The sequence below is a fragment of the Mobula birostris genome, chromosome 12 (assembly GCF_030028105.1).
Source record: "Mobula birostris isolate sMobBir1 chromosome 12, sMobBir1.hap1, whole genome shotgun sequence".
In the NCBI taxonomy this organism is placed as follows: Eukaryota; Metazoa; Chordata; class Chondrichthyes; order Myliobatiformes; family Myliobatidae; genus Mobula; species Mobula birostris.
This window is the reverse complement of record NC_092381.1, coordinates 3,152,662-3,179,366: the sequence shown is the minus strand read 5'-3', so window position 1 is coordinate 3,179,366 and position 26,705 is coordinate 3,152,662. Positions and strand designations below refer to the sequence as shown.

Genomic DNA, 26,705 nt, shown 5'->3' with positions numbered 1-26,705 from the left:
TTTCTTTAATCTGTTGTTTAGCTCTAAAAGTTTTAATTTGATCAGCCAATAATTTACCTGTTTTATCTCCATGAATATAAAATAGACTTTTATCTTTTAGAAGTTTTGTTTCAATTGGATAAATTAAAAGATCATATTTAGTTTTAATTTTAACACACACAAAAGTTGCTGGTGAACGCAGCAGGCCAGGCAGTATCTCTAGGAAGAGGTGCAGTCGATGTTTCAGGCCAAGACCCTTCGTCAGGACTAACTGAAGGAGGAGTGAGTAAGGGATTTGAAAGTTGAAGCGGGAGGGGGAGATCCAAAATGATAGGAGAAGACAGGAGGGGGAGGGATGGAGCCAAGAGCTGGACAGGTGATAGGCAAAAGGGGTACGAGAGGATCATAGGACAGGAGGTCCAGGAAGAAAGACAAGGGAGGGGGGAGCCAGAGGATGGGCAAGGGGTATATTCAGAGGGACAGAGGGAGAAAAAGGAGTGTCCTGTCCCATGATCCTCTCGTATCCCTTTTGCCTATCACCTGTCCAGCTCTTGGCTCCATCCCTCCCCCTCCTGTCTTCTCCTATCATTTTGGATCTCCCCCTCCAACTTTCAAATCCCTTACTCACCCTTCCTTCAGTTAGTCCTGACGAAGGGTCTCGGCCTGAAACGTCGACTGCACCTCTTCCTAGAGATGCTGCCTGGCCTGCTGCGTTCACCAGCAACTTTTATGTGTGTTGCTTGAATTTCCAGCATCTGCAGAATTCCTGTTGTTTGCGTTTTTTAATTTTAACACATCTTTTATATAAAGTCGGTTCTGGAGCCAAGGCATACTCTTGGTCTAACTGTTTTAGCTGATTAGCTAAATCACTTCTCTCTTTATTAGCTTTCCTCTTAATACTTGCAGTATAAGAAATAATTTGTCCTCTAATATACACCTTAAAAGCATCCCATCTGATAAGACTAGAAGTCTTCTCTAACATATTCTGTTCAAAAAAAAGGTAATTTGTCTCTCCATAAACTTTAAAAAATCTTTATCATATAACAAAGTTAGATTAAATCGCCAAAATCTATTTGCTTGAAGAAGACCAGGACGATTTAAAGATAGAAACACAGGAGTGTGATCTGAAACAGCAATCTCTTTATATTCACAGGATCGAACTAATGGAATCATTTGGCTATCAATAAAAAATAATCAATCCTGGAAAATGTGTGATGAACATGAGAAAAAAAACAAATATTCCTTATCTACTGGATGAAAAAAATGCCAGGCATCAACAACGCCACATTTCATTTAAAAAGATTTGATAAACACAGCCGGTGATATCATTAGATACCCATTAGTATCAGAAATTACTTTATGTTGAACAAAGGGAACTTTATTCTATGAGGATCGAAATCATATAACAATAGTCCGTGCCAAACTCTTACTCTCACCTAGTCCCACCGACCTGCACTCAGCCCATAACCCTCCATTCCTTTCCTGTCCATATGTCTATCCAATTTAACTTTAAACAACATCCAACCTGCCTCAACCACTTCTGCTGGAAGCTCATTCCACACAGCTACCACTCTCTGAGTAAAGAAGTTCCCCCTCATGTTACTCCTAAACCTTTGCCCTTTAACTCTCAACTCATGTCCTCTTTCTTGAATCTTCCCCATTCTCAATGGAAAAAACCTATCCACGTCAACTCTATCAATCCCCCTCATAATTTTAAACACTTCTATCAAGTCCCCCCTCAACCTTCTATGCTCCAAAGAATAAAGACCCAACTTGTTCAACCTTTCTCTGTAACTTGGGAGATGAAACCCAGGCAACATTTTAATAAACCTCCTCTGTACTCTCTCAATTTTATTGACATCTTTCCTATAATTCGGTGACCAGAACTGTACACAATACTCCAAATTTGGCCTTACCAATGCCTTATACAATTTCAACATTACATCCCAACTCCTATACTCAATGCTGTGATTTATAAAGGCCAGCATACCAAAAGCTTTCTTCACCACCCTATCCACATGAGATTCCACCTTCAGGGAACTATGCACCATTATTTCTAGATCCCTCTGTTCTACAGCATTCTTCAATGCCCTACCATTTACCAAGTATGTCCTATTTTGATTAGTCCTACCAAAATGTAGCACCTCACATTTTTCTGCATGAAACTCCACCTGCCATCTTTCAGCCCACTCTTCTAACTGGCCTAAATCTCTCTGCAAGCTTTGAAAACCTACTTCATTCTCCACAATGCCACCTATCTTAGTGTCGTCTGCATACTTACTAATCCAATTTACCACCCCATCATCCAGATCATTAATATATATGACAAACAACATTGGACCCAGTACAGATCCCTGAGACACACCGCTACACACACGCTCCAATCTGACACACAGTTATCCTCCATTACTCTCTGGCATCTCCCATCTAGCCACTGCTGAATCCATTTTACTACTTCGATATTAATGCCTAACGATTGAACCTTCCTAACTAATCTTCCGTGCGGAACTTTGTCAAAGGCCTTACTGAAGTCCATATAGACAACATCCACTGCTTTACCCTCATCAACTTTCTTAGTAACCTCATCAAAAAAATTCAATATTTGTCAAACATGACCTTCCACGCACAAATCCATGTTGACTGTTCCTAATCAGACCCTGTCTATCCAGATAATTATATATACCATCTCCAAGAATACTTTCCATCACTTTACCCACCACTGACGTCAAACTCACAGGCCGATAATTGCTAGGTTTACTCTTAGAACCCTTTGTAAACAATGGAACCACATGAGCAATATGCCAATCCTCCGGCACCATCCCCATTTCTAATGACATTTGAAATATTTTTTTCAGAGTCCCTGCTATTTCCACATTAGCCTCCCCCAAGGTCCTAGGGAATATCTTGTCCAGACCCGGAGACTTATCCACTTTTATATTCCTTAAAAGTGCCAGTACTCGCTCTTCTTTAATTGTCATATTTTCCATAACGACCCTTCTTGTTTCCTTAATTTTACACAATTCAATATTCTTCTCCTTAGTGAATACCGAAGAAAATAAATTGTTCAAAATCTCCCCCATCTCTTTTGGCTCCGCACATAGCTGTCCCCTCTGATTCTCTAAGGGACCAATTTTATCCCTCACTATCCTTTTGCTATTAACATAACTGTAGAAACCTTTTGGATTTATTTTCACCTTACTTGCCAAAGCAGCCTCGTATCTTCTTTCAGCTTTTCTAATTTCTTTCTTAAGATTCTTTTTACATTCTTTATGTTCCTTGAGCACCTCGTTAACTCCAAGCTGCCTATATTTATTGTAAATTCCTCTCTTTTTCCGAACCAGGTTTCCTATATCCCTTGAAAACCATGGCTCTCTCAAACTTTTAATCTTTTCTTTCAACCTAACAGGAACATAAAGATCCTGTACCCTCAAAATTTCACCTTTAAATGATCTCCATTTCTCTATTACATCCTTCCCATAAAACAAATTGTCCCAATCCACTCGTTCTAAATCTTTTTGCATCTCCTCAAAGTTAGCCTTTCTCCAATCAAAAATCTCAACCCTGGGTCCAGTCCTATCCTTCTCCATAATGATATTGAAACTAATGGTATTGTGATCACTGGACCCGAAGTGCTCCCCAACACATACCTCCGTCACCTGCCCTTTCTCATTCCCTAACAGGAGATCCAACACTGCCCCTTCTCTCATTGGTACATCTATGTATTGCTGCAAAGAACTATCTTGCACACATTCAACAAACTCCAAACCATCCAGCCCTTTTACAGAATGGGCTTCCCAGTCTATGTGTGGAAAATTAAAATCTCCCACAATCACAACCTTGTGCTTACTACAAATATCTGCTATCTCCTTACAAATTTGCTCCTCCAGTTCTCGGTCCCCATTAGGTGGTCTATAATACACCTCTATAAGCATCACAACACCTTTCCTATTCCTAATTCCACCCAAATAGCCTCCCTAGACAAGTCCACTAGTCTATCCTGCTAGAGCACAGCTGTTATATTTTCTCTGACGAGCAATGCAACACCTCTCCCTCTTGCCCCTCCTATTCTATCACACCTGAAGCAACGAAATCCTGGAATATTTAGTTGCCAATCACACCCCTCCTGCAACCATGTTTCACTAATAGCTACAACATCATATTTCCAGGTATCAATCCATGCTCTAAGCTCATCCACCTTTCTTACAATGCTCCTAGCGTTAAAATAGATGCATTTAAGAAACTCTCACCTCTTACTCTCTGTTTATCTTTAATGGAGCAAACTGCTTTGTTGTTTTTTGCTTCTTTGTCCCCTACATCTTTGGTCTGAGTGTTCCTGATCCCTGTCCCCTGCCTATCCTCCCTCACACATTTTCTACTAGCTTTCTCTATTTGTGAACTAACCTCCTCTCTCCTAGCCTCTTTAATTTGATTCCCACCCCCCCCCCCAACCATTCCAGTTTAAAGTTACCTCAGTAGACATCACAAATCTCCCCACCAGGATATTGGTCCCCCTAGGATTCAAGTGTAACCCGTCCTTTTTGTACAGGTCACACCTGTGCCAAAAGAGGTCCCAATGATCCAAAAACTTGAATCCCTGACCACTGCTCCAATCCCTCAGCCATGCATTTATCCTCCACCTCATTGCATTCCTACTCTCACTATCACGTGGCACAGGCAGTAATCCCGAGATTACTACCTTTGTGGTCCTTTTTCTCAACTCCCTTCCTAACTCCCTATATTCTCCTTTCAGCACCACTCCCATTTTCCTACCTATGTCATTGGTACCTATATGTACCACGACTTCTGGCTCCTCTCCCTCCCACTTCAGGATATCTTGAAACCTCTCTTGCTTTGGCCTGAATGGAAGAATGAAAATGAGATCCTCTCCATTGATTTTTAAAAAGCGTGAATTGTCACACTTATGTATATGTGTTTCTTGAAGAAAAAACAATGGGTACCTTAAGTTTTTTAATATAGGCAAAAATCTTATTTCTAAACAGGCAGACTATTATTTAGATGGGGAGAAAATTCAAAATGCAGAGATGCAAAGAGACTTGGGAGGATACCCTAAAGGTTTGCCTGCAGGTTGAGTCGGTTGTGAAGAAGGTGAGTGCAATGTTGGCATTCATTTCATTTCTAGAGGTGTATAGTATAAGAGCCGGGATGTGATGTTGAGGCTCTATAAGGCACTCATGAGACCACACTTGAAGTATTGTGTGCAGTTTTGGGCTCCTTATTTTGGAAAGAATATACCGACATTGGAGAGGGTTCAGAGAAGATTCACGAGAATGATTCCAGGAATAAAAAGGTTACTGTGTGAGGAACGTCTGGCAGCTCTTGGACTGTATTCCCTGGAGTTCAGGAGAATGAGGGGGAATCTCATAGAAACATTCTAAATGTTAAAATGCCTGAACAGATTAGATATGGTAAAGTTATTTCCCGTGGTAGGGAATTCTAGGACAAGAGGGCACAACTTCAGGATTGAAGGATGTCCTTTTAGAACTGAGATGCGGAGAAATTACTTTAGTCAGAGGGTGGTAAATCTGTGCAATTTGTTACCATAAGCGGCTGTGGAGGCCAAGTCATTGGGTGTATTTAAGGCAGAGATAGATAGGTACTTGATTAGCCAGGGCATCAAAGGGTATGGGGTGAAAGCAGGGGAGTGGGGATGACTGGATGAAGTGAATCAGCCCATGATTGAATGGCAGAGCACTCGATGGGCCGAATGGCCTACTTCTGCTCCTATATCTGATGGCCTTATGGTCACTTCTTTTCATATTATATGTCAAAGGTGTGGGTGATGGAATTGATGGCTTTGCGAGCATGTTTGAAGACAATATGAAGATAGATGAGGGGCAGGATGTGCCAAAGAAGCAGAGAGTCTGCAGAAGGACTTAGAATAGCAGAAAGGGCAAAGAAGTGACACGTGGGAAGCGTATGGTATGGTTATGCACTTGGGTAGAGGATATATAAATGTTGACTATTTTCTAAATGGGAAACAAATTCAGAAATCAGAGGTGCAAAGGGACGTGGGAGCCCTCATGCAGGATTCCCTAAAGGTTAACTTGCAGGTTGAGTCCATGGCAAAGTAGGCAAATGCAATATTAGAATTCATTTTGAAAGGACTAGGATATAAAAGCAAGGATGTAATGCTGAGGCATCATATAAAATATCAGTCCAACCACATTGGAGTATTGTTAGCAGTTTTTGGATCATTGGGACCTCTTTTGGCGCAGGCGTGACCTGTACAAAAAGGACGGGTTGCACCTGAATCCTAGGGGGACCAATATCCTGGCAGGGAGATTAGCGAGGGCTACTGAGGTGACTTTAAACTAGAATGGTTGGGGGGGGGGGGTGGGAATCAAATTAAAGAGGCTAGGCGAGAGGAGGTTAGTTCACAACAGGGGGATGGGAACCAGTGCAGAGAGACAGAGGGGTGTAAAGTGAGGGTAGAAGCAAAAAGTACTAAGGAGAAAAGTAAAAGTGGCAGGCCGACAAATCCAGGGCAAGCATTAAAAAGGGCCACTTTTCAACATAATTGTGTAAGGGCTAAGAGAGTTGTAAAAGCAAGCCTGAAGGCTTTGTGTGTCAATGCAAGGAGCATTCGTAACAAGGTGGATGAATTGAAAGTGCAGATTGTTATTAATGATTATGATATAGTTGGGATCACAGAGACATGGCTCCAGGGTGACCAAGGAAGGGAGCTCAACGTTCAGGGATATTCAATATTCAGGAGGGACAGACATGAAAGAAAAGGAGGTGGGGTGGCGTTGCTGGTTAAAGAGGAGATTAACGCAATAGAAAGGAAGGACATAAGCCGGGAAGATGTGGAATCGATATGGGTAGAGCTGCATAACACTAAGGGGCAGAAGACGCTGGTGGGAGTTGTGTACAGGCCACTTAACAGTAGTAGTGAGGTCAGGGATGGTATTAAACAGGAAATTAGAAATGTGTGCAATAAAGGAACAGCAGTTATAATGGGTGACTTCAATCTACATGTAGATTGGGTGAACCAAATTGGTAAAGGTGCTGAGGAAGAGGATTTCTTGGAATGTATGCGGGATGGTTTTTTGAACCAACATGTCGAGGAACCAACTAGAGAGCAGGCTATTCTAGACTGGGTTTTGAGCAATGAGGAAGGGTTAATTAGCAATCTTGTCGTGAGAGGCCCCTTGGGTAAGAGTGACCATAATATGGTGGAATTCTTCATTAAGATGGAGAGTGACATAGTTAATTCAGAAACAAAGGTTCTGAACTTAAAGAGAGGTAACTTTGAAGGTATGAGACGTGAATTAGCTAAGATAGGCTGGCAAATGACACTTAAAGGATTGACGGTGGATATGCAATGGCAAGCATTTAAAGATTGCATGGATGAACTACAACAATTGTTCATCCCAGTTTGGCAAAAGAATAAATCAAGGAAGGTAGTGCACCTGTGGCTGACAAGAGAAATTAGGGATAGTATCAATTCCAAAGAAGAAGCATACAAATTAGCCAGAAAAAGTGGCTCACCTGAGGACTGGGAGAAATTCAGAGTTCAGCAGAGGAGGACAAAGGGCTTAATTAGGAAGGGGAAAAAAGATTATGAGAGAAAACTGGCAGGGAACATAAAAACTGACTGTAAAAGCTTTTATAGATATGTAAAAAGGAAAAGACTGGTAAAGACAAATGTAGGTCTGCTACAGACAGAAACAGGTGAATTGATTATGGGGAGCAAGGACATGGCAGACCAATTGAATAATTACTTTGGTTCTGTCTTCACTAAGGAGGACATAAATAATCTTCCAGAAATAGTAGGGGACAGAGGGTCCAGTGAGATGGAGGAACTGAGCGAAATACATGTTAGTAGGGAAGTGGTGTTAGGTAAATTGAAGGGATTGAAGGCAGATAAATCCCCAGGGCCAGATGGTCTGCATCCCAGAGTGCTTAAGGAAGTAGCCCAAGAAATAGTGGATGCATTAGTGATAATTTTTCAAAACTCGTTAGATTCTGGACTAGTTCCTGAGGATTGGAGGGTGGCTAATGTAACCCCACCTTTTAAAAAAGGAGGGAGAGAGAAACCGGGGAATTATAGACCAGTTAGCCTAACATTGGTGGTGGGGAAACTGCTGGAGTCAGTTATCAAAGATGTGATAACAGCACATTTGGAAAGCGGTGAAACGATCGGACAAAGTCAGCATGGATTTGTGACAGGAAAATCATGTCTGACGAATCTCATAGGATTTTTTGAGGATGTAACTAGTGGAGTGGATAGGGGAGAACCAGTGGATGTATATTTGGATTTTCAAAAGGCTTTTGACGAGGTTCCACACAGGAGATTAGTGTGCAAACTTAAAGCACACGGTATTGGGGGTAAGGTATTGATGTGGATAGAGAATTGGTTAGCAGACAGGAAGCAAAGAGTGGGAATAAACGGGACCTTTTCAGAATGGCAGGCAGTGACTAGTGGGGTACCGCAAGGCTCAGTGCTGGGACCCCAGTTGTTTACAATATATATTAATGACTTGGATGAGGGAATTAAATGCAGCATCTCCAAGTTTGCAGATGACACGAAGCTGGGCGGCAGTGTTAGCTGTGAGGAGGATGCTAAGAGGATGCAGGGTGACTTGGATAGGTTGGGTGAGTGGGCAAATTCATGGCAGATGCAATTTAATGTGGATAAATGTGAAGTTATCCGCTTTGGTGGCAAAAATAGGAAAACAGATTATTATCTGAATGGTGGCCGATTAGGAAAAGGGGAGGTGCAACGAGACCTGGGTGTCATTATACACCAGTCATTGAAAGTGGACATGCAGGTACAGCAGGCGGTGAAAAAGGCGAATGGTATGCTGGCATTTATAGCAAGAGGATTCGAGTACAGGAGCAGGGAGGTACTACTGCAGTTGTACAAGGCCTTGGTGAGACCACACCTGGAGTATTGTGTGCAGTTTTGGTCCCCTAATCTGAGGAAAGACATCCTTGCCATAGAGGGAGTACAAAGAAGGTTCACCAGATTGATTCCTGGGATGGCAGGACTTTCATATGAAGAAAGACTGGATGAACTAGGCTTGTACTCGTTGGAATTTAGAAGATTGAGGGGGGATCTGATTGAAACGTATAAAATCCTAAAGGGATTGGACAGGCTAGATGCAGGAAGATTGTTCCCGATGTTAGGGAAGTCCAGAACGAGGGGTCACAGTCTGAGGATAAAGGCGAAGCCTTTTAGGACTGAGATTAGGAAAAACTTCTTCACACAGAGTGTGGTGAATCTGTGGAATTCTCTGCCACAGGAAACAGTTGAGGCCAGTTCATTGGCTATATTTAAGAGGGAGTTAGATATGGCCCTTGTGGCTAGGGGGATCAGAGGGTATGGAGGGAAGGCTGGTGCAGGGTTCTGAGTTGGATGATCAGCCATGATCATAATAAATGGCGGTGCAGGCTCGAAGAGCTGAATGGCCTACTCCTGCACCTATTTTCTATGTTTTCTATGTTTTGAGCCTCTTATCTAAAAAGAATGTGCTGGCATTGGAGAGGATCCAGAGGAGGTTCACCAGAATGATCTGGGAATGGTAGGGTTAACGTATGAGAAATGTGTGATGTCTCTGTACTCATTGGAGTTTAGAAGAATGAGTGGGGATCTCACTGAAACCTATCAAATGTTCAAAGGCCTAGATAGAGTTGATGTAGGGATGATGTTTCCAATAGTGGGGGAATCTAGGACCAGAGACAGCCTCAAAATAGCCTAAGAATGACTTAATTCTACTCTTACGTCTTATGGGGGAGCGGCAGGGTAAAGATGTGTCTCTGCCAGTGGAAGTGTAAGGCAGTCCTTCCCTCTGCTAGTCTGCTTGGGCAAGATGTAGCACCTGCTTAGCCCCTTGATCAGGGCTGTGTGAAGCCATGGAGCAGGTGATGGATGGTTGTATGAGCAGCTGGTGCATATCACAAGTCCTGGTTTTGCAACCACTGACACCAGGCAGACAATCACTGAAGTGTATTGATGATAATGGCTGGGGTCACCCATCTTATAAAGACACTGTCCAGGAGAAGGCAATAGTAAAGCACTTCTGTAGAAAAATTTGCCAAGAACAATCATGGTCAAAAACCATGATCGCCCAGATCATATAACATGGCACCTAATGATAATGGTGTCTTGTGGTCCTACAGTTATAGTCATTATTCCTGCAATCCTGATTGAAAATCTACAGAACCTGGCCCTTTATACCTCCCTCTACAAATGGATCCTCGACTTCCTAACTGGAAGACCACAATCTGTGCAGATAGGTAGTAACATTTCCTCCTTGCTGGTGATCAATACTGGCACACCTCAGAGGTGTGGGCTTAGCCCACTGCTCTCCTCTCTCTATACCCATAACTGTGTGGCTAGGCACAGCTCTAATGCCATTGATAAATTTGCTTAAGGTACAACCATTGATTTTGGAAAGCTTCTTTCGCCGTTGTTATTCTGTATTTGATATCTGTGTCGCACCTGCCATCACTTGTTATTAGGCTACCAAGATACCTGAATTTGTTGACTTGTTTGATGTTTGTATTTCCGATCTTAATCAGACATTGTGGGATGTTGGTCTTTCTGGAGATGACCATGCTTTCTGTTTTCTTGATGTTGATTGATAGGGCTCTGTGATTACTTTCTGCTGCCACTATAGTGAATAGTTCTTGTAGTTTTGCTTCTGAGTCAGCTATTAGTACGATGTCATCAGCATATGTGATGTTATTTATATTATGGCCTCCAATTGTGAAACCTTTGATGTCTTTGATACTTCTCAAGATATTTTCACTATACAGGTTGAATAAGTTTGGTTGAATAAAAATGACCATATTAACAGACAGAAAGATGAGCACGTACACTAAAAACAGAATACTGCAGTGCTACATTTATTCTATCCTGACTTATGGAAGTGAATGCTGGACCATTTCCCCAGCAATGGAAAAGAGACCAGAAGTAGCTGAATTATGGTTCTACAGGAGAATGTTAAAAATATCATGGACCACACACACATCAAATGAAGAAGTTCTCAGAAGAGCCCAAGCAGTTCGATCACTCATACCAACAATACGAGAAAGAGAACTCAGATTCCTGGGACACATGATGCGGAAAGATGAGCTAGAAAAACTCATACTCTCTGGAAAATTGAGGGGAGCAAACCTAGAGGAAGACCTCAGCTTATGTACATCAAAAGCATAGCCAGGTGGCTACACATTGAGGAAATGGAAGTCATCCAAAAAATGAGGGATAGATCTGTATGGAAAACCATGGTCACTAACGTCCGCATCGGATAGAATGGTGATGGTGGCGTGTGTGTATCGCGAGGCTCAATGTCTTACCAGATTTCGAAAGATAATGTTAATTTATCTGCCTATTTCCCGCATGTTCGCTCGATTCGGCTTTGCGAACTACACTTACAGCAAACAGTCACTTTTGGACATTAACTATCGATGCACCAACACAGTTTTGGACTATCCATTCAGCTTCGGCCAACTACCTCCGGAGTTAGTAAGGACACCGCAGACCTGCATTCAACTCACTCCGACCAGAAGGGCCCAGTGCCAGCGTCAAGACCGTAAACAAAGACAGGGTAAGTGTGGAGGTTTATGTGCCGGGCTAAAGGCTGATTTATACTTGTGAGTACGGGCTACGCCATACCCTACGCAAGTGGCCTATGCTGTTGTGAGCATTTATACTTGTGCATTGGTGTGTCTGCGTCGCTCTGCAATTCACTGCCAAAACATTAGTTGGCAGTGGGGTTTCTATGCCACTGTGTTGAGTTTCTTCCTGTGCTTCAAACAATGGTGATTGAAACTGAGCGCATCATGTTGGAGTTGGAGCTCATAAATGTTGAGCAAGAGTTTCTTCTCCCTCAGTTCTGAAATGGCGGAGAAGAAGAAGCAACCGGAAATGCGTAGGTGGGAATGCGATGCTACCAAGCAGACCAATCACAGTTGTTGCGGTCTGCGTCACCACGACACGTAGTTACATTTTGGGAGAGGTGCACGTTAGACTACGGCATAGGGTTCAGCATAGAGTACAGCGTAGGGTACGAGGCTACGCTGTACCTACGGCGTACATTTGACACAGAAGTATAAGTTGGGCTACAGGCTAAATCCACACCGGCCAGCGCTACCTAGCATTTTCCTCACCAATGTTCGGTCTCTGACAAACAAGCTGGACAAACTAAAGACTTGGACCCTCACACAAAGGCTTATGGATTGCAATGTCATGTTTTTTACGGGGACGTGGCTAAACAGTGATGTCCCAAACAACATGTGGAACTGGACGGGCGCACGGTCTTCAGGGCTGACAGAGCTGTAACAGCGACAGGTAAAAGTAGAGGAGGTGGTTTATGCATCTACGTGAATCGATCATGGTGTACTAACTCTACCATTGCTGACACTTATTGCTCTGCTGATCTGGAATACCTGATTATTAAGTGCAGACCTTTTTTATCAAGCTCGAGAGTTTACGTGCATCATTGCTGCCGCAGTTTATGTTCCACCGGATGCTAATGCTAAAGTAGCCATGAAAGACCTCAGTGCTGCTATTAGCAAGCTGCAGACATTGGATCCAGATGGAGCCTTTATTGTTGCTGGGGACTTTAATCATTGTAACCTATGTACCGTGCTTCCAAGATTTTACCAAAATGTATCAGGAACCACAAGGAGTAATAAAACCTTAGATCATGTCTACACAAGTGTGGCTGACGCTTACAAAGCCACTACCCTCCCCCACCTGGGACAGTCCGACCATCTTTCATTGTTTCTGCTTCCCATGTATAGCCCGGTCATTAAATGTGTGAAACCCACAATGAAGACTATTAAGATCTGGCTGGAGGGTGCTGACTCTGCTCTTCAGCACCAATTCCAGCACACAGACTGGAGTGCGTTTGCTGCCCATGTCACCACAGACTCTCAGAGTATCATTGCCTTATATACCAACTCTGTCCTTGAGCACATCAACAAATGACATCACAAAGACAAATAAAGGTTTTTCCCAATCAGAAACCATGGATGAACAGAGAAGTTCGCCTCCTGCTCAAAGCCAGAGATTCAGCCTTCGGGTCTGGAAACCAGGAGGCTTACAGCTCAGCCAGGGCCAACCTGAGGAGGCAACTCTCTCAGGCTAAACACATATGCAAACAGAGAATCGAGGAGCATGTCAACTCCTCGGACCCCCGGTGCATGTGGCATGGCATACAGGTCATTACAGACTTCAAACCACCTAGTACTGTGCCCCCTTCCAGCTCTGCTTCCCTCCCTGATGAGCTCAATTACTTCCACACTCGCTTTGACCGAGAGAACAAGGAGGTCACCCTCAAAGCGCATGTCCCACCTGGTGAACTGCCTCTTTCACTTTCAACCTCTGATGTTTGCGCCACACTGAGCAGGGTGAATGTACGGAAGGCAGCTGATCCAGATGGAATACCTGGCCGTGAGCTCAGAGTCTGTGCAGGGCAGTTGGCCGGGGTCTTCACGGACTGTTTTAATCTGTCCCTGGCTCAGGCAACTTCTCACGTCCTTATTGATGATGCAAAGATCATTGCCAGAGGCTCAGCAATCTCCTCCCTCACTTCCCACAGTAGCCTGGGGTACATCCTGTCCGGTCCCAGTGACTGATCCAACTTGATGCTTTCCAAAAGCTCCAGCACATCCTCTCTCTTAATATCTACATGCTCAACCTTTTCAGTCTGCTGCAAGTCATCTCTACAATCGCCAAGATCCTTTTCCGTAGTGAATACTGAAGCACTGATTTGGCAGGACATTGTGGGCCAAAAGGCCTGTTAAATGCTGAATTGTTCTGTGTTCTAATATAGGACAGATAAAAGGATCAACTTTATATAAAAAAGCTATTTATAAAAAAACAATACCATTAACATTGCAAAATCACTGTTCAATAGATGTCCAATTATCACCTGCTGAATTGGACATCAGATTGGATAATGGTTACAAAGCAAACATTTGTAGGGATTTTCAGAAGGAATAGGGAGTGGAGCTGATTGGAGATTCTTATGGAGAACCAGTGGAAACACATTGGGCAGAATTATCTCTCGGATCGAGGATTGATGTCCACGCTGCTGGGACAAAGGGGCATGTTAACGATCAGACACAAACAGGAGTCAGTGAGGCATGGGGCTTGGGGAGGATGAGAGCCATTGACCAAGATGTCTTTCCCAACAGATGAGTGGAAGAAGAAAGTGAGTGAATCGTATGCAGTGGCGATTGAGAAGCTGCAGGATGATCAGCGAATTAAGGAGAGTGAACTGGTGGAACTTAAGCATGTCTTCAGGTGAAGAAGAGATGACTGGGATTGTTGAGCAGTTCAGCAGAGGTGTTTGTCCCTACATCACACTCTGCTCCACCGCCCATTCCTTCCTCCATATATCCTCAACCCTACCTTACACCAACTTATTGACTGGTGACAACCTCAGCCATTCTAGAATCCCTTCCACAGTCCAGCACCTGTTCACCCTCCCTCCCTCCCTCTCCTGACCCAACTCCTGCACCCCCACCCTCTACATATCTTCAACCCTGCTGCTCATTCCCAACCTCCCTCCCTCCCATTTGCACAGTGCCTCCTGCTCCTTACAGCCCCTACACCCCTCCCCATCTCTGTAACCCCACTGGCCCCCTACACAAATCCCCGTTTCTGTAACCCCTTCCGGAACCCTGCACCGCTTCCTGTCTCTGTAACCAACTCAGCCCCTACGTTTCTCTCTGGCTCTATAATCCCCTCAGACCCCTACATCCATCCCTCTCTCAGTAAACTCCTCCCTACCCTCTGCCCCTGCTCATCTCTATAATCCCCTCTGTCCTCTACACCGCTCCCTGTCTCTATAACACCCTCTGGCCCCTAAACCCCTTCCTGTCTCAGACGCCCTTGGCTCCTCTCAGAAGCTGCCTGAACAGTGCCCTGGTGTAGAGGTGGGGTGTGTGGGCCTGATTGGGATTACTGCATTAAAGGTGCTATATAAATGCAAGTTACTGTTGAGAGGGTCACACTTTAACTATGGACCCAATGGACCCCAGAAGCTAGTGTCCTGGTTAAGTCAGTGACAGTGGTCATGTTTGTAGTCCTGGAGTCATTGCCACAAATCAGGCCCTTGCGTCCACTGACCCCATGCTGACCATGAAGCACCCTTCATAATATTGTAAAATTTGATAACTTGATGTCTCATTCAGAGATCCCCGTGGTTCTGCCTCAGGCTGTCTGTAGGCTTATATCTGACACAATCTTTAAACCCACCAGGGCCCTGTTGCCCCCTCTCTTTAAACCCATTGGGATCCTGTCTCCTGCTCCCTTAGGGTCCCAATAGGTTTAATCTCCTGCTCCCTTTAAACCCACCAGGACCTTGCATCCCGCTCCCTGTAAACCCACCGGGACCCTGTTTCCTGCTCCATTTAAACCCATTGGGACCTCGTCACCCACTCCCTTTAAACCCACGGGGGCCCCGGTTTAATGGAGGTGTAAGAGTGGGGGATTTGGACTGGAAAGTGAAAATCACCACCTTTCACAGTTGACACTGGCTTGGTGTCTCTCTCTCTGCAGCTCGGATGAAGCCTTCGGCAAAGTGAACATGAACTATCGGACGGAGAACGGACTCTCCCTACTTCACCTCTGCTGTATCTGTGATGGTGAGTCCCACTCAGCACCGCCCCTACCCCTGTGTGGGTGGAGCAGTGCCTGTACAGCCAATACCCAAGTGTTAGCATTCTCACCTCATATGCAGACCACTCTGTGGTTTCACGCACCCCACCCCCCATCTCTCCCACCACATTCTACAATGTCTACAAAGTCCATCACAGGTAAAGCCCTCCCCACGCCACTGAGCACATCTACATGGAGAGCTGTCACAGAAAAGCATCGTCTATCATCAAGGACCCCACCTCCCAGGTCATGTTCTCTTCTCGCTACTGCCATCAGGAAGGAGGTACAGGAGCCTCAAGGTTCGGAAAGAGTTATTACCCATTAACCAGAGGTCCATGAGCCAGTCCTCATCAGATGATCAGAGGTGGAGAGGGTCGTAAACTTTAAATTCCTCAGTATTTCAGAGGACTGTCCTGGGCCCAGCACAAAAGTGTAATTAGGAAGTAAGAACAGCAGTGCCTCTACTTCCTTATGAGTTTGCAAAGATTTGGCATGACTTCTTAAACTTTGACAAACTTCCATAGATGTGTACTGAAGAGTATATTGATTGGCCTCTTCATCTCATGTTCTCAATATTTATTGCTTATTTATTTATTTTTTATTATTCAATGGCATTTTTTGTTTCTGTGTATTTACTGTGAAAGCCTGTAGGAAAATGAATCTCAGGGCTGTGCGTGGTCACGTATATATGTACTTTAATAGTAAGTTTACCTTCAAGTTTTTGAACTTTGAATGCCGGTGACCAACCAGAATCTGCCTCCCTCAAAATCTCAAAGTAAATTATCAAAGAGCGTATATGTCACCAAATACAACCCTGAGATCCATTTCCTTGTGGCCATTCATAGTAGAACAAGTGAATGCAATAGAATTAATGAAAAACTCACAAATTTTGACAAACAACCAATGTGCAAAAGAAGACAAGTTGTGCATATACAAAAATAAACAAATAATAATGATAAATAAATCATACTGAGAACATGAGTTGTAGAGCCCTTGACAGTGAGTCTATAGATGTGGAATTGAGTGAAGTTATCCACACTGCTTCAGGAGTCTGATGGTTGAAGCACAGACCTATAGGTTGTGGAATCAGTTCAGTGATATGGTGAGTGAAGTTATGCATGATGGTTCGGGAGCCCGATGGTAGAACCACAGAAACAGGTCATTCCCGGTAATTCCACGCTGACCCTTTTTGTCCACCTACTTTAAAGTAAGTTCAAACTTCAAAGCAGATTTATTATCAAAGTATGTATGTCACCATGTGCTACCCTGAGATTCTTTTTCTTGTGGGCAATCGCAGTAAGTACAAAGAAACACAACAGAATTAATGAAAAATACAAATACAAAAAGAAGAATAATAATAAAAATAGTTTAATCTCCACAATCTCTCCTCCTACCTCACGTTATATATGTTATGGGAGGTCTACAAATTCCTGAAAGAACAGGATCAGAATCAGATTTAATATCACTGGCATATGTCATGAAATTTTTGTTGTTTTGGGGCAGCAGTACAGTTCAATACATAGCAATTAAAAACTATAAATTACAAAAGCTATATTTTTAAAAAAATTAGATGGGTAGTGCAAAAAAGAGGAAAAATAGTGAGGTAGTGTTTGTGAGTTCATTGTCCATTCAGAAATCTGATGGCGGAGGGGAAGAAGCTGTTCCTGAAATGTTGAATGTGAGTCTTCAGACTTCTGTACCTCCTCCTTGATGGCAGCAATGAGAGATGGGGCATGTACTGGCTGATGGAGGTCTTTAATGATGGATGCCCCTTCTTGAGGTATGACATTTTGAAGATGTCCTGGATGCTGGGAACGTTGGATATGTACACACTCCCTATGAAATCGGGTCCCCCCATGCCTCAAGTCCAACTCAACCAGCAATCAAAGAGGACAGCAGAAAGCCAATGAGTCAGAGTCAGATTTAATTTCGTACATAATGAAATTTGTTGCTTTGCGGCAGCAGTACATTGCAATGTATAATAATAAAAACTATTAATTACAATAAGCATATAAATTAAATAAGCGATACAAAAAAGAGGGAAATAAATAGTGAGGTATTGTTAACAATAGGAATTCTGTAGATGCTGGAAATTCAAGCAACACACATAAAAGTTGCTGGTGAACGCAGCAGGCCAGGCAGCATCTCTAGGAAGTGGTGCAGTCGACGTTTCAGGCCGAGACCCTTCGTCAGGACTAACTGAAGGAAGAGTAAGTAAGGGATTTGAAAGTTGGAGGGGGAGGGGGAGATCCAAAATGGTAGGAGAAGACAGGAGGGGGAGGGATGGAGCCAAGAGCTGGACAGGTGATAGGCAAAAGGGATACGAGAGGATCATGGGACAGGAGGTCCGGGAAGAAAGACAAGGGGGGGGGGGAGACCCAGAGGATGGGCAAGGGGTATATTCAGAGGGACAGACGGAGAAAAAGGAGAGTGAGAGAAAGAATGTGTGTATAAAAATAAGTAACAGATGGGGTACGAGGGGGAGGTGGGGCATTAGCGGAAGTTAGAGAAGTCGATGTTCATGCCATCAGGTTGGAGGCTACCCAGACGGAATATAAGGTGTTGTTCCTCCAACCTGAGTGTGGCTTCATCTTTACAGTAGAGGAGGCCGTGGATAGACATGTCAGAATGGGAATGGGGTGTGGAATTAAAATGTGTGGCCACTGGGAGATCCTGCTTTCTCTGGCGGACAGAGCGTAGGTGTTCAGCAAAGCGGTCTCCCAGTCTGCGTCGGGTCTCGCCAATATATAAAAGGCCACATCGGGAGCACCAGACGCAGTATATCACCTCAGCCGACTCACAGGTGAAGTGTTGCCTCACCTGGAAGGACTGTTTGGGGCCCTGAATGGTGGTAAGGGAGGAAGTGTAAGGGCATGTGTAGCACTTGTTCCGCTTACACGGATAAGTGCCAGCAGGGAGATCAGTGGGGAGGGATGGCGGGGACGAATGGACAAGGGAGTTGCGTAGGGAGCGACCCCTGCGGAATGCAGAGAGAGGGGGGGAGGGAAAGATGTGCTTAGTGGTGGGATCCCATTGGAGGTGGCGGAAGTGCTTAGTGGTGGGATCCCGTTGGAGGTGGCAGAAGGCTTAGTGGTGGGATCCCGTTGGAGGTGGCGGAAGTGCTTAGTGGTGGGATCCCGTTGGAGGTGGCGGAAGGCTGAGTGGTGGGATCCCGTTGGAGGTGGCGGAAGTGCTTAGTGGTGGGATCCCGTTGGAGGTGGCGGAAGGCTTAGTGGTGGGATCCCGTTGGAGGTGGCGGAAGGCTTAGTGGTGGGATTCTGTTGGAGGTGGCGGAAGGCTTAGTGGTGGGATCCCGTTGGAGGTGGCGGAAGGCTTAGTGGTGGGATCCCGCCACTAAGCACATTTTTCCCTCCCCCACCCCCCCGCATTCTGCAGGGATCGCTCCCTACGCAACTCCCTTGTCCATTCGTCCCCCCCATCCCTCCCCACTGATCTCCCTCCTGGCACTTATCCATGTAAGCAGAACAAGTGCTACACATGCCCTTACACTTCCTCCCTTACCACCATTCAGGGCCCCAAACAGTCCTTCCAGGTGAGGCAACACTTCACCTGTGAGTCGGCTGGGGTGATATACTGCGTCCGGTGCTCCCGATGTGGCCTTTTATATATTGGCGAGACCCGACGCAGACTGGGAGACCGTTTTGCTGAACATCTACGCTCTGTCCGCCAGAGAAAGCAGGATCTCCCAGTGGCCACACATTTTAATTCCACATCCCATTCCCATTCTGACATGTCTATCCACGGCCTCCTCTACTGTAAAGATGAAGCCACACTCAGGTTGGAGGAACAACACCTTATATTCCGTCTGGGTAGCCTCCAACCTGATGGCATGAACATCGACTTCTCTAACTTCCGCTAATGCCCCACCTCCCCCTCGTACCCCATCTGTTACTTATTTTTATACACACATTCTTTCCCTCACTCTCCTTTTTCTCCGTCTGTCCCTCTGAATATACTCCTTGCCCATCCTCTGGGTCCCCCCCCCCCACCTCCTTGTCTTTCTTCCCGGACCTCCTGTCCCATGATCCTCTCGTATCCCTTTTGCCTATCGCCTGTCCAGCTCTTGGCTCTATCCCTCCCCCTCCTGTCTTCTCCTATCATTTTGGATCTCCCCCTCCCCCTCCAACTTTCAAATCCCTTACTCACTCTTCCTTCAGTTAGTCCTGACGAAGGGTCTCGGCCTGAAACGTCGACTGCACCTCTTCCTAGAGATGCTGCCTGGGCTGCTGCGTTCACCAGCAACTTTTAAGTGAGGTATTGTTCATTTGTTCATTGTCCATTCAGAAATCCGATGGTGGTGGGGACGAAGCTGTTCCTGAAACGTTGAGTGTGTCTCTTCAGGCTCCCGTACCACCACCTTGATGCTGGCAACGAGAAGAGGGCAAACACTGGTCCTTGATGCCTTTTTGAGGCATCGCCTTTTGAAGGTGTCCACGATGCTGGGAAAACTCGAACTCATGAAGGAGCTGGTTGAGTACAATCTTCTGCAGCTGTTAATGATCCTGTGCAGTGGCCCCTCCATACCAGACGGTGATGCAACCAGTTAGAATGCTCTCCAGGGTACATCTGAAGAAATTTGCAAGTGCCTTTGGTGACATACAAATCGTTGAAGAATCTACCATGTTTTACCATATTTTATTGTGAAAGAATTTACCCAGTAATCAAACAGAAATAAAGACACAGACCTTGGTATATGGTTAAGCCACAGGGAGCTGTTGCCTTACCATTCTGTCAACCTCAGGTTACATTTAAAATTTATACAGTAAAGTTTGGGCAATAGCCAACAGCTAAACATACTTATTCAACGAATTCGGGAAGCACTTGTTAGATATCAGCCAGTTGACAAATGTCTCTGTGCGGTGCACAACATTAGAACTGCATGTCCACATTCACTTTCCCTATTAGCCAGACAAAGGCCGCCAATACCTCATTATTGGCATGGCCTATTGTTAGCTAGCACAGGCAAGACAGAGTCTGTGTCTTAACCTGTCACTCTCATGACCCAAATCTTGGGTAATGTTTAGCTAGTCAAGCTTGACAACAAAATTTAATTCAAAATTTAATTTTTCCCACACCAGTTCTCCTGATACTCCTAAGGAAATATAGCTGCTGTCATACCTTCTTTGTAATGGCATCCCAGTTGAGTCCCCAGGGTAGACCCTCAGAGATGTTGGCACCCAGGAACTTGAAACTGCTCACCCTTTTCACTGCTGATCCTTCACCAGAGTGGTGTGTGTTCCTTCAACTTCCCCTTCCTGAAGTCCACTATCAACCCCTTGGTCTTCCTGACACAAGACTTGAAGGAAGTAAGACAATAGACAATAGGTGCAGGAGTAGGCCATTCGGCCCTTTGAGCCAGCACCGCCATTCACTGTGATCATGGCTGATCATCCACAATCAGTACCCCGTTCCTGCCTTCTCCCCATATCCATTGACTCTGCTATCATTAAGAGCTCTATCTAACTCTTTCTTGAAAGCATGCAGAGAATTGGCCTCCACTGCCTTCTAAGGCAGAGCATTCCACAGATCCACAACCCTCTGTGTGAAAAAGTTTTTCCTCAACTCCGTTATAAATGGCCTACCCCTTATTCTCAAATTGTCGCCTCTGGTTCTGGACTCCCCCAATATCTGGAACATGTTTCCTGCCTCTAGCGTGTCTAATCCCTTAATAATCTTATATGTTTCAATCATATTCCCTCTCATCCTTCTAAATTCCAGTGTGTACAAGCCCAGTTGCTCCAATCTTTCAACATATGACAGTCCCGCCATCCCGGGAATTAATCTCGTGAACCTCCGCTGCACTCCCTCAATAGCAAGAATGTCCTTCCTCAAATTTGGAGACCAAAACTGCACACAATATTCCAGGTGTGGTCTTACCAGGGCCCTGTACAACTGCAGAAGGACCTCTTTGCTCCTATACTCAACTCCCTTGTTATGAAAGCCCACATGCCATTAGCTTTCTTCACTGCCTGCTGTACCTGCATGCTTACTTTCAGTGACTGATGAACAAGGACACCAAGAACTCATTGTACTTCCCCTTTTCCTAACTTGACACCATTCAGATAGTAATCTGCCTTCCTGTTCTTGCCACCAAAGTGGATAACCTCACATTTATCCACATTAAACTGCATCTGCCATGCATCTGCCCACTCACCCAACCTGTCCAAGTCATCCTGCATTATCTCAACATCCTCCGCACATTTCACACTGCCACCCAGCTTTGTGTCATCTGCAAATTTGCTAATGTTACTTTTAATCTTTGTCTTACTTGATTGTACTGGCAGAAGCCCATGCAGTCCATTGGGGAGGTTCTGGCTCTGTGAGAGGTCTCTCCATCCCCCCCCCCCTCCCATATGCTCTTCCCTACAGCCCTGCACACAGGAGCAGAGGAAAAAAGAGCAATAAGTGGTCACTCAGCCCTTCAAGCTTGTCCCACCAATCGTAGCGTCATGTAGTCACAGAGCACAGGAAAAGGCTTTTCAGCCCAACTGGACTGTGCTGAACAAGATCCACTTTGGATGCATTTGGTCCATATCCCTCTAAATCTTTCCTATCCATGTCACTGTCTCAGAACCTTGTAAATGTCGTTAATGTACCTGCCTTGACCATTTTCTCTGGCAGCTTGTCCCCTGCACAAACCACCCTCTGGTTCCCTCCCTTCTAATTTTGAAGCTCAGGATTAGACCTGGGTGTTCGGTGTTCATGCTGTCGTTTGTTAACAGGGAACAAGGCACACGTGAGGACCCTGATGCTGAAAGGTCTCCGCCCCTCCCGGCTCACCAGGAACGGATTCACCGCTTTGCACCTGGCTGCGTACAAGGTGAGTGTGATGGGTTCCTCCCCATTACAGTGGGGCTGCAGCGTCTCCACACAGGGCCGCTGCGTCCTGGCTCCAGAGACCTCCGGTTCAAGATGTAAGATTGCTTATTGTACATAGAACGCAGAACAGGCCCTTCAGCCCACCATATTGTGCTGGCCAGAATTATTATTCAGGATTATTATTACTGACAAATCTGAAATTTGTTGTTTTGCAGCAGCAGTAAATTACTATAAGTTGCAATAAGAAATGCAAAAACTACTTATGCAGAAAGAGAGCATAAAATGGTGAGGTAGTGTTCATGGGTTCATTGTCCATTCAGAAACCTGATGGCAGAAGGGAAGAAGGTGTTTTCTGAATCACCTCAGGCTCCCGCACCACCTCCATGGTGGTCGTAATGAGAAGAGGAAGCATGAATTGAATGATGGGGGCCTTGTCTTTAATGGTGGATGCCACCTCTTGAAGGTGTCCTCGGTGGTGTGGTGGAGAACCCCAGGATAGAGTTGGCTGAGTTTACAACTTCCTGCAGCTTTTTCTGATCCTGTGCACTGGCTCCACCATACCAGATGATGATGCAACCAGTTAGAATGCTCTCCATGGAACCTCTGTAGAAATTTGCCAGTCTTTCTTGATTAAGTTCTGCGGAGGCCAAGTCATAGGGTGTATTTAAAGCGGAGGTTGATAGGTTCTTGATTTGTCTGGGTATCAAAGGTGACTGGGAGAAGAAAGGAGAATGGGGTTGGGAGGGATGATAAATCAGCCATCATGCAATGGTGAAGGGGACTTGATGGGCCGAATGGCCTAATTCTGCTTCTATGTATAATTGTATTATGGTCTAAGTGATTTATTTTTGAACAAAAGGTTGTGTCTCCAGGGCAGAGATCTGTGAAAAGTGTATGCTGTGGGCTGGGGCCACAGTCAGTGAGGTAGCAGAGTGAGGTGGTGATTTAAACCATGTCCCATCTATTCCACACTATGATCAGTAAAGGGTCCTGTGTAACAACAGCAGCAAACTACTAATCAATGAGACTAATTGGGTTAATTACATCCTGACAGATGTTCTGGTACAGAGGGACATCCTTCACTGATTTCTTAAACACTGTAATTATATTAACAATTAACCAGTCTCACTTTGTGACTCATTAATGGTTGTAATGAGTAGCCAGTGTTTCCCAGATGGGAATGCCTTCTGTGATAGAGGTCTCCTTCAAAGGTGGGGAGGGTTGTGCCTGGGATACAACCCTCTGCAGATTTATGATGTGATCCTGGGACAGGGTAGTATGGTGACACCAGAGTGGTGTGTGCTCTTCCATGTGGCACCAGTGTGGGTTGTGGTGTGTGTCTGTCTCCCTGTCTTAGTGTGTGCATGTGTGTGAGAGTCTGCCTGTCTCAAGGTCTTATTGTGTGTGTGTGCATGTATCTGTCTGTCTCCATCTTAGTGTGTGAGTCTGTCTGTCTCCCTGTCATGGTGGGTGTGTGTGTCTGTCTCCATGGGTACAGGGCTCCATTGGTGATGACCTCTGGCTCTTGTCCACAGGCAAGCTCTGACCTGGTGACTGCTCTCCTCCACGGTGGTGCTGACATTCAGCAGGTGGGCTATGGAGCACTCACTGCTCTGCACATCGCCACCATCGCCGGTCACAGTGAGGTAAGGGCCTTCTGCGGCCTCTAATGCATCCACTCCATCTAGGCCGTTCAATATTTGCTGGGTTTCAATGAGATCTCCACTCATTCTTCTAAACTCTATTGAATACAGGCCCACAGCTTGCAAATGCTCCTCATACATTAACCCTTTCATTACCGGGATCATTCTCATGAACTTCCTCCGGACCCTTTCCAATGCTAGCACATCTTTTCTTCAATAAGGGGTCCAAAACAATATTCCAAGTATGGTCTGACCAATGTCTTATAAAGCTTCAGCATTACATCCTTGCTTTTATATTCTATTCCTCTTGAAATGAATGCTAACATTGCATTTGCCTTCCTTACCACCGACTCAGCCTGCAAGTTAACCTTTAGTGAATCCTGCATGAGGACTGCCAAGTTCCTTTGCACCTCTGATTTCTGAGTTTTCTCCATTTAGAAAATAGGCCATGTATTTATTCCTTCAATGAAAGTGCACGACCGTCCACTTCTCTATACTGTATTTCATGTGCCTCTTCTTTTCCTGTTCTCCTATTGACAAAGTCCTACTGCAGGCTCTCTGCTCCCTCAGCACTATCTGCCCCTCCAGCTACCTTCATATCATCCACAGTATCTGAAGTAAACTAGCTTTATTACAGATTATCTTTATTTGTCACATGTACATACAGTGAGCTGTGCAGTTTGCATCAACAACCAACACAGTCGAAGATATACTGGGGGCAGCCTGCAAGTGTCTCCATGCTTACTAACCCTAACCTTTGGAATGTGGGAGTAAACCAGAATACCTGGAGGAAACCCACGTGGTCATGGGGAGAACATGCAAACTGCTTAAGGCTGATTTATACTTGTGCGTCAACTCACCGTGAACCCTACGCAGTGCCTACGTGGATCCCTACGCCGTAGCCTGACATGCACCTCTCCCAAAATGTAACACCGCGTCGTGGCAACGCAGACCACAACGACTGTGACTGGTCCGCTTGGTAGCATCGCATTTCCTCCTACGCTGCAATAGCTCCCCATTGGGTGACTGAAGGGCAGGGGAGGAACTCTGGCTGCGATGCTTTCCATAAAGCTTTACAGACCTCCAAAACTATGGAGGACACATTTCGCTTTTACAAAAAAAGATGCTCGCTTTAAACTTGTTTACCCCGAGAAAGACTACCATGACCACGAAGCCTTACACGGGCAGTTGTGTGCGCATGTGCGACATGCCCGAATTGCAGAGCGACGCAGACACACCAACGCACAAGTATAAATGCTGACAATGCACGTAGGCCACTTACGTAGGTTACGGCGTCGAGTTGACGCACAAGTATAAATCAGCCTTTACAGTCAGTTAACAGAAATTGAACCTCAACCTGTGATCACTGGCGCTGTAAATCATTATGTTAACCGCTATACTACTGTGCCACTGTTTGACCCTTGAATAAGGAGACAGTGACCAGGAAAGACACCCCCACCTCCAGCACCTGCCCCCCCCACCCCTTTACGGAGACCGCCCCACACCCCCTCGCCTTCTAATCATGTCTGGTTGCTCTCTGCAGACTGTTGATATCCTCCTCCAACACGGTGCTTTTGTCAATGTGCAAGATGCCGTCTTCTTCACTCCTCTGCACATCGCCGCTTACTTCGGCCACGAGCAGGTATCCCTGCAGCTTCCACGGGTAAAGGCACCACTGGCATAGACAGAACGGGCAGACAGTTTCCTCTCCCCAGTGTGGGAATGTATAACACTGACAGCATGCATTTAAGGGGAGAGGGGGTAACTTCAAAGGAGATGTGTGGGACCAGTTTTTTTTTACACAGTGAAAAATGCGGTGCCTGGGTTGCTGGTGAAAGCTAACACAAAAAGTAGATCTGGCCCAGTAATTTCTGGGTAAAGACCTCCCACTCACTGAGCACATCTGCATGAAATGCTGTCAAAGGAGAACAGCATCCATCATCAGGGACCTCCACCACCCAGGACATGCTGCTGCCATCTGGAAGACAATACAAGAGCCTCAGGACTCTCACCACCAGATTTAGGAACATTTACTACACCTCAGCCATGGTGACATACAGTGCTTATAAAAAGTATTCACCCCTCCCCTTGGAAGTTTACATGTTTTATTGTTTTACAACATTAAATCCACTGTGATTCAATTTGGCTTTTTTTGACACTGATCAACAGAGAAGACGCTTGTGTCAAAGTGAAAAATTTCTACAAATTGGTCTAAATTTATCACAATTACTAAACATAAACTGATTACATAATTACTTAACCCCTTCAAGTCAGTATTTAGTAGATGTACCTTTGGCAGCAATCACAGCCTTGAGTCTGTATGGATAGATCTCTATCAGCTTTGGACATCTGGACACTGCAATTTTTCCCCATTCTTCTTTACAAAACTGTTCAAGCTCGGTCAGATTGCATAGGGATCATGGGTGAACAGCCCTTTGCAAGTCTAGCCACAAATTCTCAATTGGATTAGGGTCTGGACTCTGACTTGGCCACTCCAGGACATTAACTTTGTTGTTTTTAAGCCATGTCTGTGTATCTTTGGCTTTATGCTTGGGGTCATTGTTTTACTGGAAAACCAATCTTCTCCCAAGTCGCCGTTCCCT

General features: G+C 45.1%; 1 protein-coding gene across 1 annotated transcript in view; it reads left to right on the top strand.

Moving 5' to 3' along the window:
- Nucleotides 1–26,705, top strand: part of tnni3k (TNNI3 interacting kinase) — a 167,140-nt gene that overhangs the window by 35,408 nt on the left and 105,027 nt on the right. Inside the window, exons 4-8 of the mRNA XM_072273253.1 lie at nt 14,152–14,260; nt 15,521–15,606; nt 22,363–22,460; nt 23,995–24,105; nt 25,646–25,744. Coding sequence (XP_072129354.1) covers nt 14,152–14,260; nt 15,521–15,606; nt 22,363–22,460; nt 23,995–24,105; nt 25,646–25,744 — 503 coding nt within the window. The remainder of the gene's footprint in view (nt 1–14,151; nt 14,261–15,520; nt 15,607–22,362; nt 22,461–23,994; nt 24,106–25,645; nt 25,745–26,705) is intronic.